The sequence below is a fragment of the Myzus persicae genome, unplaced genomic scaffold (assembly GCF_001856785.1).
Source record: "Myzus persicae strain clone G006 unplaced genomic scaffold, MPER_G0061.0, whole genome shotgun sequence".
Lineage (NCBI taxonomy): Eukaryota > Metazoa > Arthropoda > Insecta > Hemiptera > Aphididae > Myzus > Myzus persicae.
In genome coordinates, this window is record NW_019104358.1 from 23,783 (window position 1) to 37,913 (window position 14,131).

General features: G+C 34.8%; 3 protein-coding genes and 1 pseudogene across 3 annotated transcripts; 1 reads left to right on the top strand and 3 right to left on the bottom strand.

Moving 5' to 3' along the window:
• Nucleotides 1–311: 311 nt before the first annotated feature.
• On the bottom strand, nt 312–3,390 carry LOC111041484 (piggyBac transposable element-derived protein 3-like). The gene is made up of 4 exons (XM_022325759.1): nt 3,195–3,390; nt 1,665–3,056; nt 616–743; nt 312–512 (listed from the first exon to the last, which is right to left on the bottom strand). The coding sequence occupies exons 1-4, from the start codon at nt 3,388–3,390 to the stop codon at nt 312–314; spliced, it is 1,917 nt and encodes a 638-aa protein (XP_022181451.1).
• A 939-nt stretch (nt 3,391–4,329) lies between these two features.
• On the bottom strand, nt 4,330–5,817 carry LOC111041485. Its single transcript, XM_022325760.1, has one exon. The coding sequence runs from the start codon at nt 5,815–5,817 to the stop codon at nt 4,330–4,332; it is 1,488 nt and encodes a 495-aa protein (XP_022181452.1).
• Nucleotides 5,818–7,463: 1,646 nt separating this feature from the next.
• On the top strand, nt 7,464–9,636 carry LOC111041487 (annotated as a pseudogene).
• Nucleotides 9,637–10,389: 753 nt separating this feature from the next.
• Nucleotides 10,390–13,768, bottom strand: LOC111041488. The gene is made up of 2 exons (XM_022325761.1): nt 13,035–13,768; nt 10,390–12,964 (listed from the first exon to the last, which is right to left on the bottom strand). Exons 1-2 carry the CDS (start codon nt 13,766–13,768, stop codon nt 10,390–10,392), a joined length of 3,309 nt encoding a protein of 1,102 aa, XP_022181453.1.
• Between the last annotated feature and the right edge of the window lie 363 nt (nt 13,769–14,131).

Here is a 14,131-nt window from a genome sequence, read left to right on the forward strand (position 1 = left end):
TTTTCGTAAAATCTAAATATTATTATTAAACAGTTTTACATTTTTAGTATAACTGTATAGGTAATTGATATTCAGTTATTATGGATATAGGACATAAGGTATGTCGTATGAGTGAAGACCGATATTATATTAGGTACCCATATTTAAGTATTAAATCATTTAAATTGATTTTTTTTTTTTTGAGATTATTTAATTACAGTTATAGCCTATATAGGTATTAAAATAATAAAGTTTTTATGTAGACCCCCCCCCTCCCCCATGCCAATACCTAATGTTTAAACCTTGATATTTAAATAATTTAGGTATAATATTCACCCTCTCCTGATAGTATTAAGTTTTTCAAAACTATCTGGAAAATGGATATAACGCTTGACAACATCAGATATATTCATTGCATCAGTGACCTCAGCTATGCATCGACTCACAGAAGCTTGGCTTAAGCCTGAAGACCTGTTATCTCCTATATCAAGTTGATAAGATCCACTTGCAAAAAATCGCAATGCTGTCAAAACCTATTAATAATTTAAAATTGTACATAAAATTGATTGACAATTTTTATTAGGTACTATACCTACACCTACTTTAAACGTAGAAAAATTACTTATTTAATTATACCTTTCTTTCTATTGAAATTGACGATTTTCTTGTTGGTTCAGACATATAAGGCGTTAAAACTTCAATGAGTTCACCAGCCAACCCTTTACTTAGGCGGAATTTTTTAATAAACTGTTTATCAGATAGTTCTAAAATTAAATAAGGGCAATAATAATTAACAATTAAATAAATGCTATGTTTGGGGTCCCAAACAACCGTAGTTACAGTGCTGATTTTTTTTAAATTCTTAACTTTTCCCGGGAAATAAGGTCAAAAATCTAGCCGCTAAAATATTATATTTATTTTACTGCCGTAATATATATATAATTTATTTAATGAATATAGTCAATAGGTACCATATTCAATATGAAATAAATTTTAAATATTCTTTAAAATTAATTATAATTTTTGTAAAAAGGACATTGTAAATGTTCGGAGGTAGGAGTGGACTGTAATCGGAACGTAAGAATCAAAGATAAATAATGGTGCAACAACTTATGTTTGCCACGGTGTCACCGGNTGTTCAAAAATGGGTAAACTCTATTCCATTGAAAATAAATGAAGATACAGAAGTTGTCTTTTCTAATCAAGATGAAGTAGATGAACAAATAACTCTAGACTCTATGACTTGTGTTCAAGATTGTATAGTTAACGGCCAACATATTAAATATCGAAAAACCTACTATTATAATGATTGGTATTTGCTAAGTAACGCAATTTTATAACGGGGGAAAAAAAAAAAAAAAATTTTAGTCTACCCAATTTTGCGTAAGAAAATGTTGCGCTGACGCAACGTTGGCTTAATGTGTATTAAAAAATAACTAAAAACAACGAATTTATTCAAACTGTTAAATTATTTATTTATTCTGAATTAATTATACATTTAATAGTATTATTATTATATTGAAAAAAAAATGTATGTTTACAAAAATGTATTACGTATTTATTGAAACACGAACAATAGATATTTGAAACTTTTTTTTACTTTTCATGGAATTCTTGAAAACAATCTGGATGGAGAAAAACATTGCACTTTTTGCATGAATAAATTGTTTGTGATTGACAATTGCGACATCTTCTTCTTTCATTTTTTCGAATAATGAGATGACCAATATCGTCCTTTCTTATAGCTGTAGGTAGAGCATTTTTCGAAGGCCGACCCAAATTTGTGTTGGTAATGGATACTGCAGACTCATTGATAGTTTCTTCATTTGATTTTTTAGATGATGATTTTAACAAACTCAAAACAAGTTTTGATCTGTAGTCAAATTGTGAACATTTTTCACCATTTACCAAATTATAAAACTTCCATGAATTGACCACTGCACTGTCTACTGCGTTGCTAAAAAGTGGCCACCACCATTTTTTCCCTTTGACTCTAATCCTGTAATTTGCTATACCATTATCATGCAGATCAACGCCACCCATGTTTTTATTGTAATCCTGAATCACGTTAGGTTGCTGGACATTGACAGTTTTTTTTTCTTTTCTATTATAACGTTTTGCGATTACTAATGGATTAATTGCACCAACGTTAGTCAAGACCGTCACAACTGAATTGTCATTCCATCGAACTGCGCAAATTTCATTTTTTTTTTCAAAAGCAAAGTCAAATGTTCCTTTACATTCTTTTCCCAACAGTTTGACAGATTTTAATTTACAATTACCAATGCGATTTTCTCTCACAGTGCCTGTCGCAAAGAATCCTTTTTCTCTTAGCATAGCCATTAGAGAATAACTAGTAAAAAAGTTATCGAAAAATACTTTATGCAAGTTTGGATTTTCAACAGACTCCAAAAGATTGAATACAACTTCTGAGCCTAATGGCAAACCTTCTATTCGTTTGGTACTAGCACCACCATAAGGTGAAAACTGAAATAAGTAACCATTTTCAGAAGCTAAACACCATAACTTGAAGCCAAAACGAACTGGTTTTCCTCTAATAAACATTTTACATGAATGCCGACCAAAGTATGGTACCATTTCTTCGTCTATTGACAAATTATGAGCAAAAATACCAAACTGAACAAACTTTTGATTCAATAAATCGAAAAAAGGACGCAATTTTGAAAATTTATCTAAGGGGTTGAGATTATGATTATCAGCTAAATGCAAATTTTTTTTTATGGAACGAAATTTATTTCTCGACATTGTATTTCTTACTAAAGTTACTTCTTTATCTTCATCTTTACTCCAGTAGCAGTCCATTTGGGGTAAAGTATGGTATCCTGTTAGTATCATAATCCCTAGGAATTTTAAAAGTTCAGACTTTTCAATAAAAAAATCGTGTCTATTTTGATCTTTCGCGTATTTCATACTGAAATCAATAATTAATTGCAAGACTGTGTCGTCGAAAAATAAAGAAAAACATTTGAGTGGATCAATTCCTTCATAAGTCTCAATTAGGTTTTTTATATTTTCTTTTTCGGCGTTTTCGGGAAATGATGAATACACGGGATTTGCTTTAGATTTCCATATTGGCGTATAATTTTGTTTTATATTACCAATTTTTTTTTTTTTACTAGGATTTTCTGGCGGTTGTTAGTCTACATTTGAAATTCCAGCCATTTCAAAATTATGATTTAAAACTTCAAATGTACCACATATGTCACTACTGAGTACATTTGTATCGTCATTTATTACAATTGCATTATCGTCTACATTTTCCTCATCAGTGAGACAATCAACATCTGGGGGAATTATAATAATATCAGTGGGTTCATCATCACTCACGTCTACATTATCTAAAAACTCCAGTATCTCTTCCGATGTTTTTAACCTTTTGAACTCACTCATTTCTATAATAATAAATACTAAAATGTAAATAAACGTACCTACCAATGAATAATTAAAACAAATAAAACTTACTTAGGCAGACTTACAGCGATTGACCAAACCAATTATTGCAGAAACAAAACAGATATAGAAAATAGAATTACAAAAATAAGTTGCAATGACCAAACAGATTTACGAACAAACGCGATAACGTCGTCAACTAAATCGTGTCTATAATCTCAATTACTCGGTATTGGATATTTATAAATTATTATAATAATAGCTGTTGTCAGAAACATCAATGTACGCGGGAACACCGCGTTATCGCGTCCGCCAAGGTCACAAAACGACCGGTACTGGAATTTATATGCTACAAACCGCCAACGTTGCGTGTACGCAACATAAACTTTGAACTTCAAATTTTAGTATGAGAAATGAACGAAAGTTAATACAAATGATCTAAACACATCGAATACCTTTTGAAAATAACGATTTTTACACAGTTTGAACTTTTAAAACACAAATTTATATATTTTTCAATTTCTCAAAAATGTATAATATTATACATCAAAAATGTCTTAATTCTGTCGTTTATAATATCAATCATATACATGAGAAACCGGTATTCATATTTTTTATTTATCTGTTGGTGTATTTTTAATCAAATAGTATCACAGTTGAATTAAAAAAAAATTGCAATCCAGCATAAAAAAATGTTTTTAATTAATGTTGCGTACACGCAACTTTGGCCGTTAATGGGCAACAGCAATTAATAATAATGAACTGAGCACTAATAATAAAAATACAAACTGCCTAGAAAACTGTAGTATTATTAATAATGATGTTACATTTGAAGNGGGCGGCCTGCATACTGCAGCAACGCATTTGCCGATATGAACCGGGACGCCGTATAAATGCTTCACGTTCCGAACATACCGGCCTCCTTGAAGGTAGCGACCTTCAATTGGATAGTGGCAAAGGGCATAGCTTGACCACGGGACGACGTAGAACGGTGCCGTTGGCCAACTTGACATCAGCGACCCGGGTTATGGCATCCGTTCCTGGGTAAATTTCCACGATACGAGCGGTTTTCCACGTGAGGGCTGGTGATGGTTCTTTGATTAGAACAAGTTGACCCACCTTGAGGTCTATGGCTATTTTCAGCCATTTTTTGCGTGGTTGCAACGTTGTTAAATACTCCCGCTGCCATCTTTGCCAGAAGTGCTGTTGGATTTGTTTAACCAGTGTCCATCGTTGTCGCAAGCTGACGGAGACCGGACGATCTTCGTTGTCTGGTACTGGTATCTTAGCCGGTGGTCCCATCGATATAAAATGGCCAGCGGTTAACGGCGCGTAATCATTGGGGTCTGACGATAATGCACCGAGGGGTCGTGAGTTTAGAGACACTTCTACTCGATGCAAAATGGTGTTCAGTTCTTCGTATGTCAGTATTTGATCTTGTATGACTCTTCTCAACAATGTTTTCGCCGACTTAACAGCTGCTTCCCACATTCCACCCATGTGAGGGGCTGATGGTGGATTAAAATGCCATGTTATCTGCTTCTCAGTTACATGACGCGTGTAGGACTGCGAACTGATGATGTCATGAACTTCACTCAGATACCGTTGAGTACCAGTAAAGTTCGTGCCACCGTCACTATGCATGTCCGAACATTGCCCTCGACGTGCAAGAAAACGATCTAGAGCTGCCATGAACGTCGGTGTAGAAAGGTCCGATGCGAGTTCCAAATGCACTGCGGTGGTTGACATGCACACAAAGACGCACAAATATGCTTTTGTTATGCGAAGTTTTCGTAACAGTGCGGCCTTTACATTAAAAGGACCTGCAAAGTCTACGCCGGTTTTATTAAAGGCCTTAACGTGGTCCAAACGCGCACGTGGAAGGTTCCCCATAAATGGCTGTGGGGACCGAGGATTAGCTCGGAAGCAAGGTATGCAACGATGTATTCTCTTTCGGATAACACCTCGCACCGATATTATCCAAAAGGACTGTTGCAGAATGTTTTGTACTGCGTTGGGACCTGGATGGCAATTACTACGGTGCACGTAGTCAATCAGAACTGCCGTCAAGCGAGCTTCTTTAGGCAAAAGCACTGGGTATTTTTCAGTGTAGGGCAAATCTGAATGTCGCAGGCGTCCTCCCACTCGAAGTAGATTCTGTTTGTCCAAAAAAGGGGCCAATTTCCGTAACTTTATGGAACACTTACGGTGGCTCCGCAGGTTTTCTATCTCTTCTGCGAAGAAAACTCTTTGCGTCCAGTGAACCAGAGCCCACATCGCATTGGTTGTCTCCACTGTGGTGGGTGGAACAGCTTTATCTGGCACGACCTTCTTCCGTAAACAATCGCGCACTCGAAGACAGTAAGAGGTTAAACGCAGAATTTTAGGCCAATTGTCCGATTGATATAGGAGTGGGCATTCGGTCATGGTTTCAGTAGTCATCAGTGTAACTATTTTGGTCTCAACGTGTTCATTTTTTTTCGTTGTCATTTGATGCGATTATGTCGATTTTAGGCCATAACTCCTCTGGTTTCTTCAGATAGACTGGCCCCGTCCACCACATTGTATGGTTGACTAATTCTCCTGGGGTCAAACCGCGTGATGCACAGTCTGCCGGATTATGTGCAGTCGGCACGTGTCTCCATGTATCTGGCGACGTCATATGCTGTATCTGGGCAACACGGTTTGCTACAAATGTTTTTAGTTTCGAAGTTGGTGTTTTTTTATCCATGCTAGAGCTACTGTTGAGTCCGACCAGGCAGTGGTGGAGATGGGGGTCGTTCTCCGACAAACATAAATTTGATAACATAATTTAACCTCAAATATTGTCCAATACCAACATAATTTGAATTAAATTGATATTAGGGAAATGTTGTACCAAACATACTACCGTACTTGTCGAAGTATCGGACTATTATTGAACAAAATATATTACAACATGAACATACCAAATTATTATTAAGCTCTGGTAATTTTTATAAAAATGGAAATTTAATCGTTATCAAATTACATTAAAAGTAAAGTAACTTGGCAATATAAAAATGTATAATGCATAATGAAAACGAAATACATTTTTACGACGATGACGACTAATAAATAAATTTAAGAATGTTGTTATCTTGCCCAAGTTTATTTGTATAATAAAAAAACACATTAAAATATCTCTCACATAGCCGTGCACATAATATGGACAATTACAGTAAAGATATCAATGATCTTTTAATCAACATTTTATCTTATTAAATATTAAAGCATGAAGTAAAATGGCAAGAATACCCAATACAATTATATAATCTTTAACAGATATTAGGATCTACCTGAATATCCTATAAAATAGCTTTGTAGATATTATACAATATATTACTTCTCAATGACCTTTACAATAAAGGGTATAAGCTTTAGTAAAATATTATCTATCTTATCTTTTTCTACATTTAATACATTAATAGACTACAAAATTGTACATCAATTGCATGTGCATATTATGGTCATTGCTCTGTCATTCCTTTTGAGCTTTGAATGTTGTATTGTTGTATACTATTTCACTTCATATTGAGACTTATTGTGCACTTATATAATTATCCAATATGAATAGAGAACATTTAGATGAGCATAATTACTTTTTGAATCTTCCGGAACAAAATATTGAGGATGTAGATGAAGAAGTCAACGGTAAGTACTTTTTAATATATAATTATTAATTAATATATATAAAAATAATAATATAAAAATAAAATAGAAATTATTACATTCAGTTCATTTGTATGGCATATATAAGGTATTACATTGGAATTATCTATCAATTACATATTAATTTTCACTATATTTATACAGTTCAAGAACAAGCAATGACATACAAAATAATTCCTGGTGTTAGACTTAAGTCTCAAATATTTTTGGACAATTTAAATCACCGATACTACAAAAGTAAAAGTCGAATTAATAAAATGTGAGTAAAAAAAAAATTATTTTGAGATTTGGTTTATAATTTATAACTATTTAGATATTTAGTATGCGAAAACCAAAAAAATCGCAGAGAGTTTTGTTCTGCCACTGCCTATATAAGCACAAACATGAACGATAATGTTATAACAGTACTAGGACAACACAACCATGATCCTCGGTTAGTAGATGTTCCTATGGTTCATTTGAGAAGAGCTATTGGTACAGCAGGTACAAAACCTGGAACTATGTCCAGCTCTGTTAGAGAAATTTATAACAGAGAAATAGTCGAGTATGTTAAAGAAGTTCAATAATACATAGTTTTAAGTTTAACTAATGGCCATGGTGTTGCTGTAGAGTATTGTCATAACTTATAAGAACAATAAAAAAAAAAGTAATTATAAAAATAATACAATTATTTACTGCCTTAGAAATCCAGAAGGTGCAGTAAATTATACATTTTTGCAATCCCAATTGTGTGTAAAAAAAATGCGTCGGCGCCGTCATCCAAAGAACCCTTCTACAATCGAAGAACTGATAGATATCTTGAGCCAGCAACAAAATTCAGCATATGGATCAACAATGCAGAATCCATCCTCAAAGTAACATTGTACAAGCATTATCTATAAAAATAAAATATTTTTATAAATTTTTATTTAGTTTTTTTCAACAACAATTACCATTAATGGCAGAAGGCGAAAGGGTTGGCATAGTTTTTGCAAATTTAGATGCTATTCAAAAGTATAGGGAAGAGCTCTTTACAGTAACCGTTGCAGATATTGATGGGACTTTTAAAACGGTTCCCAGATGTCCACCTCAGTTCACCAAAGGTTGTCTTTTGACATTTCAAGTGGTTTTAAAAAATGTAGTAAGTACAATTTTATTAGTATAAATAATTAAATTTTTCTGAAGTACATACCTATTAACTGTATTTTACATTTAAGTCTTTTCCAATGGTTTATGCGCTAACTTCAAAAATGACCCAGGCTGCATATGAATCGTTTTTGATAATTACTCGCCAGATTTTGCCATAAAACTATGCGGAGCTAGTAATTATTTCAGATTTTGAAAAGGGTTTAATAAATGCTGTAAAATCAGTCATTCCTGAAAGCAGATACCAGGGGTGTTGGTTTCATTATTGTCAAGTAATTAAGTATAGTTACCTAATATAATTCACATAATTTAATATATATTTTCTAGTCTATAGTAAGGTACTGCAGAAGGACTATGAATAGTATATTCAATCTCTTCCAATCCATTCCTGAGGCGGCTAAAATATTGCGCATGGTAATTTTTATCAATAACGGATTACTGAAATTATTAAGAATATTTGAAATAGTGTAGGTAATTTAAATGTTTTACAAACATGTCTGTTATAGATCTTAGCCTTACCTCATTTGCCAGCAGAAGTAAATCCCAATTGTAGGTTCACAATTTTTGATGGATTCAGGGTAGTTGTTGAATTTGCCAACCAACATCCAAACATTTCTCAACGTTTGGAGATTTTTCTCTTTGGTTATGTTCAAGATTTTTGGCTAATACAAATTGGCGCTGCATCTATAAGTGTCTACGGGTATGAGAATTTTATATAAAACAAAAAAAAAAATAGAAATAAACTACTAAAGAGTTTTTAAATACATACACTTTTTAGTTCTGATGTCCGCACCAACAATTATTTGGAGTCATTTCATGCAACACTGCTAAACCAAATGGGAAAACATCCAAATATTTGGGATTTTTTGCGTAAAATCAATTTTGTAAAATAATATTTGTTCGGAAATTGGAAGTCTAATCTAACTATCTACCTAACCTATGGATTTGTATTTATTTGTTTAGTGCTGTGAATTAAATGTTATGATTCAAGGTGGTTGGTTAAAATATGTTAAATAATAATAAGTAGGCAATTAAATATTTTATTTTTATTCTAGAAAAACTGTTGCTGATTGAAAATCAGTTTTATATTGAAATGGACCAAGTTCGAAGAAACCTTACAGTAAATGAATGATTTCAATTTATTTTAAATTTTTTATACGATATACCTACCTGTATATTTATGGTTTTTTTGTTATTTTTAAATGTTAAGGTTAGAAATCATAAGTCTAGAGTAGACAGAGCAGACGCAACACGTAGAATAAGGGATTATATTAATATATTAAATGAGGATGGGAACCTCTTAATGTTCCTTCAAAGAGCAGGCCATATGATGGACGGTTATCTTCATGGGCAAGTTGGCCCACAGCCATAATTCAACTAATAAATTATTATAATTATTATTTTTAACATTAAGCATATTTACATTTTATGACAATTTTATTTTGGACAATTGAATTTTTTATTTTATATTATTACATTTTTCAATATTTATTGAATAACACGTTTTATAGGTTGTATTTTAGATTCATCGAGTAGCGATGAATTTATTGATTTTACAATGATTATGTGTGTTTTATTGTCAATAAGCCTAATTTAAAACATTTGTATTACCTATTATTATAATTATTATTATTAACATTAAGCATAATATTAACATTTTATGAAAATGATATTTTATTATTAATGCTTTACACTTTTTAACAATTGAATCAACTATTTATAATATTTACATTTTTGGACAATTGAATTATTTATTTTATAATATTACATTTTTCAATATTTATTGAATAACACGTTTTATAAGTTGTGTTTTACGATGATTATGTGTTGTAAAACAATTTACAAACCGTAGAAAAAAACTTCAGAAGTTAACATTATAAATTATAATACCTTACCAGATACCGTAGAAAAAAACTTCAGAAGTTAACATTATAAATTATAATACCTTACCAGATACAGTAGAAAAAAACTTCAGAAGTTAACACTAGTAACTTGTTAGTACTTTCAGCTTTGTTATTTGTACACATGGTTTTTTTAGAACACTATAAGCAGTTTTCCGGCCGTATTATACAATGTAGTATAAATTAAGGTTAAACCGCCGATTTAAAGTTTTACGAAAATGAGTTTTGATATTTTGTTTTTACAGTTGGTCACTCTGACTGTCGGAGTAAAAATTGGTTGTTATCATTTGTCGGAGAACGGCCCTCGTCCGGCAGTGGTGTGGCTTATCTGTAATGTAGTTAGGTTGGTACGCACATAAGTGATAACTCGAGCGAGGAGTAGTGCTCCGCATAATTCCAATCTGGGAATGGACAACTTTTTTTCGGGTGCTACTTTTGATTTGCCCATTAGAAGCTGACAATGCATGGTCCCGTCTGGTCTTCGAGCTAAGATGTACACAGCAGCGGCGTAGGCAATCTCCGAGCTGTCACAAAATCCATGTAGTTCGTAGGTCGATCCGGTGCAAGTAACTTGTCGTCGCACTCGTACTTGTCCTATTAGTGGTAATTCATTGTGATAACACTTCCAAGCATCCATCGCGTCTTGGGGCAATGGGTCATCCCATCCAACTCCCAGTGACCATAAATATTTCATAAGCTTCTTGAGATGAGTGGTTACGGGCGCTAACAGCCCAATAGGGTCGTAAATACGCGCGATTTCCGATAAAATATGACGTTTGCTAAACTGTATAGGATTAGTTTGGTGTTGATAGGTTAATACGTCACTATTTGGCTCCCACTTTAAACCAAGTACTTTGTTAAACTCAATTTCACCTCCGTTAAACGCAACGTCTTGGTTTTGTCGATGTTCTTTGGGTAAGGCGTCTAATACCTTAGCCGAGTTACTGGACCATTTACGAAGTTCAAACTGCCCATTCTTTAGAACTTTTATGAGATTTTGTTGAAGTTGAAGCGCACTTTCTACACAGTCGGCACCAGTGACCACATCGTCCACATACAGATCGTTACGCAGAACTCGTTGAACATCCGAGTAGCCACCTGCTTCGTCGCTGGCCAATTGAAGTAGCGTTCTTATTGCTAAGAATGGTGAAGATCGTTGGCCAAAGGTCACAGTGGTCATTTCAAAAGTTTGAATAGGTTCTGAACTTTGAAATCGGTAAAGGAGCCGTTGATATTGTCTATGTGCGGGAGTAACGATGATTTGTCTGAACATTTGCTTAATGTCAGCTGTAACCACAACTTCATGTACCCGGAACCTGATGATTATACCCGGCAAGTCTTGTTGTAATTTTTTACCAGGATAAAGGTTGTCATTCAACGACTTCCCGTTCGAAGTAGTAGCTGACGCATCGTACACAACTCTCACTTTTGTAGTAGTACTGTCAGGTTTAATCACTACTTGATGTGGAGTGTAATAAGCCTGTTCCGGTTCGGGTGTGGCTTCTGGTACTATTTGCATGTGACCGCTATCGAGATAATCCTGCATGGCAGTATTGTATTGTTGTCGTAACTGCGGCAACTTATCTAGTCGGGATTCTAAACGATAAAGCCGGTTGAGGGCCATTTGTCGTGACTTTCCAAGCTGCGGCGGTGTGCAATTGAATGGTAAATGTACAACGTATCGACCGTCTGCTTCTCGTGTAGTCGTAGAATGATAAATACGCTCACAGTCCTCTTCTGCCGGACTCGTCTTTGACGCATTTGGTACTTCCTCTATTTCCCAGAACCGTCGTAACACAAGATCTACACTGTCCAAAGATGTTAATAACGTAGTGCTTCTCTTAGGATTAGTGTTACCAGTGTTTCCCATTAGAGCCCAACCGAACACTGTTTCGATACCAACTGGCTCACTTAGTAAATTTTCCCGTCGCCCACTTCGTATGATGTAGGGGAAAACTTCGGCGCCTAGCAGTACGTCTACGGGTAATGGTTCGTTGAAATTTGGATCGGCTAGTTCAAGATCTTTTAGATGCACCCAATCTGCATCTCGTATATGTTTAGACGGCGTACATCCGGTAATTTGTGTTACTACATACGCTTCGATTGTCATTTGCTGTTCATGGTGTCGTACAGGGCGAATAACTACTTGCGCTCGAGCTTTTATCGAGGGTACTTTCACTCCAGATATTCCACTAACTGCTAAATGACACTTCTGCCGCGATACACCTAGTCTATGTCGACAACTTTCGGTCATGTAGCTACTCTCACTAGCAGAATCTAACAATGCTCGTGCTCTTTGATAACACCCATTGGCGTCTTGTATGAGAATTTCTACGGTAGACATGAGCACTTGTGAGCGTATTGGCAAATTGCCTACAGAGGACAATAAAGTATTTGATTGGTCCTCCACTGCATTGTTGTCCAAATGTAGCCAAGAATGATGGCGTCCCGCACACACCTCACACACTCGTGTACTCTTGCAGTTCACCGACATGTGTTCACTGAAACACAAGTAACATCGATTGAGATCCTTTATCAACTGATGTCTTTCGGCTGGTGTTTTTTGTTTGAAGTCCGGACAATAAATAAATAAATGTCCCGGTGTTGCCTTACACACTTGACACGAGAATGATTTTTTTTGTTCATTTGCATTAGCGTGCGTGGGTTTAGGTTTTTTGAACTTCGATTGTGTAGTATGCAGTGTTGTGATTTTGTCAGGTTTTGTAGTTGATGCTTTTTCACGTCCACTTGCACTGGACTGGCCAGCACCTGCCGCTTTACAAAACTTGGTCAAAAATGTTACGAAGTCCTCGACGGTTGGATCGTCGTTGGTATCGACTAATAGTTCCCATTGACCTCTTAGTGGGGCATCCAATTTTTTTTTAAAATAAGTATAATAATATTGGGTCCCATTGGTCAACAGCATACTTCTGGGTTTTTAATGCTCCGACTGATTCGGTAATGGTGTTCAATAATTGTCGTATTGATTTTGAGTCACCTAGCATGGCCTTTTGAGCTGTCCAAAGCTGGTCGAAGTGGTCGTGTGCTATTGTGCGCCTATTTGAGTACCGCTTGTCTAAAATATTCAATGCGAGTTCGTAATTCTCATCACTGAGCATTAGATTGTTTATAAGTTTTAACGGTTCACCTTCTAAGTACGCCTTTAAATAACTAAACTTAATGACCGGTCTAAAAACTTCATTATTATGTACTAGTACATCGAACTGGTTGCGGAAACTCGTATATTCTTTTTGGTCGCCATTGAAGTGAGGTACTGGCAATTTTTCTACTGGAATATTGATCTGAGGAACTTTTTTCTCCATAAACGTTTGGTTCAAACTAGCCTCGGCAATTGACTCTGGTAAATGCTCATCTGCGAAGATTTTACAACCAATATATTTTTCTTCAAATTCAGCACGTTCTTTTTCTGTGTCTATTCCGTCTGGTCCGCTTGCGCCGCCTTTACACTGCTGACGTATAACGACTGTAAGATGCGTTTCAAAATCGTTAGATATGCTTTCTAACGACGCATGCATGATTTTGAATTTTGATCTCGCTGTCTTCGATTGGTCTTTTGTAAGTGCTTCACCGGCGTCATACACGCGTTGTACTTTTTTCTGAAGACCAACCAAACGTTCTTTTGACTCTTCGTATACACCCATTGCAGTGGTGTTAGGCAAAAATTCAAATAATAATAATAATCTGATAAATTATTATATAGGTATATAGTATTATTTATAAATTACTATCGAAGTCGATGACCTACTAACGAATTATAAATACAACGACGGTGACGTCGCGCGAGCGTACTTTTATCTCCGCGACAAGACACTAATCGCTTATTATGTCGTGCAGGTCCAAAGTCCACGACGACTTTTTCTCACACGGCGATTACGTAATAAGGTCGCTGCACCAATAACTTATTATATAACTTAAATTTAAATTTAATTATTATATTATTATATTATGTGTATCATACGTTTTAACTTACGGAAATATACTTTTTTTTTTTTTTTATGTATATA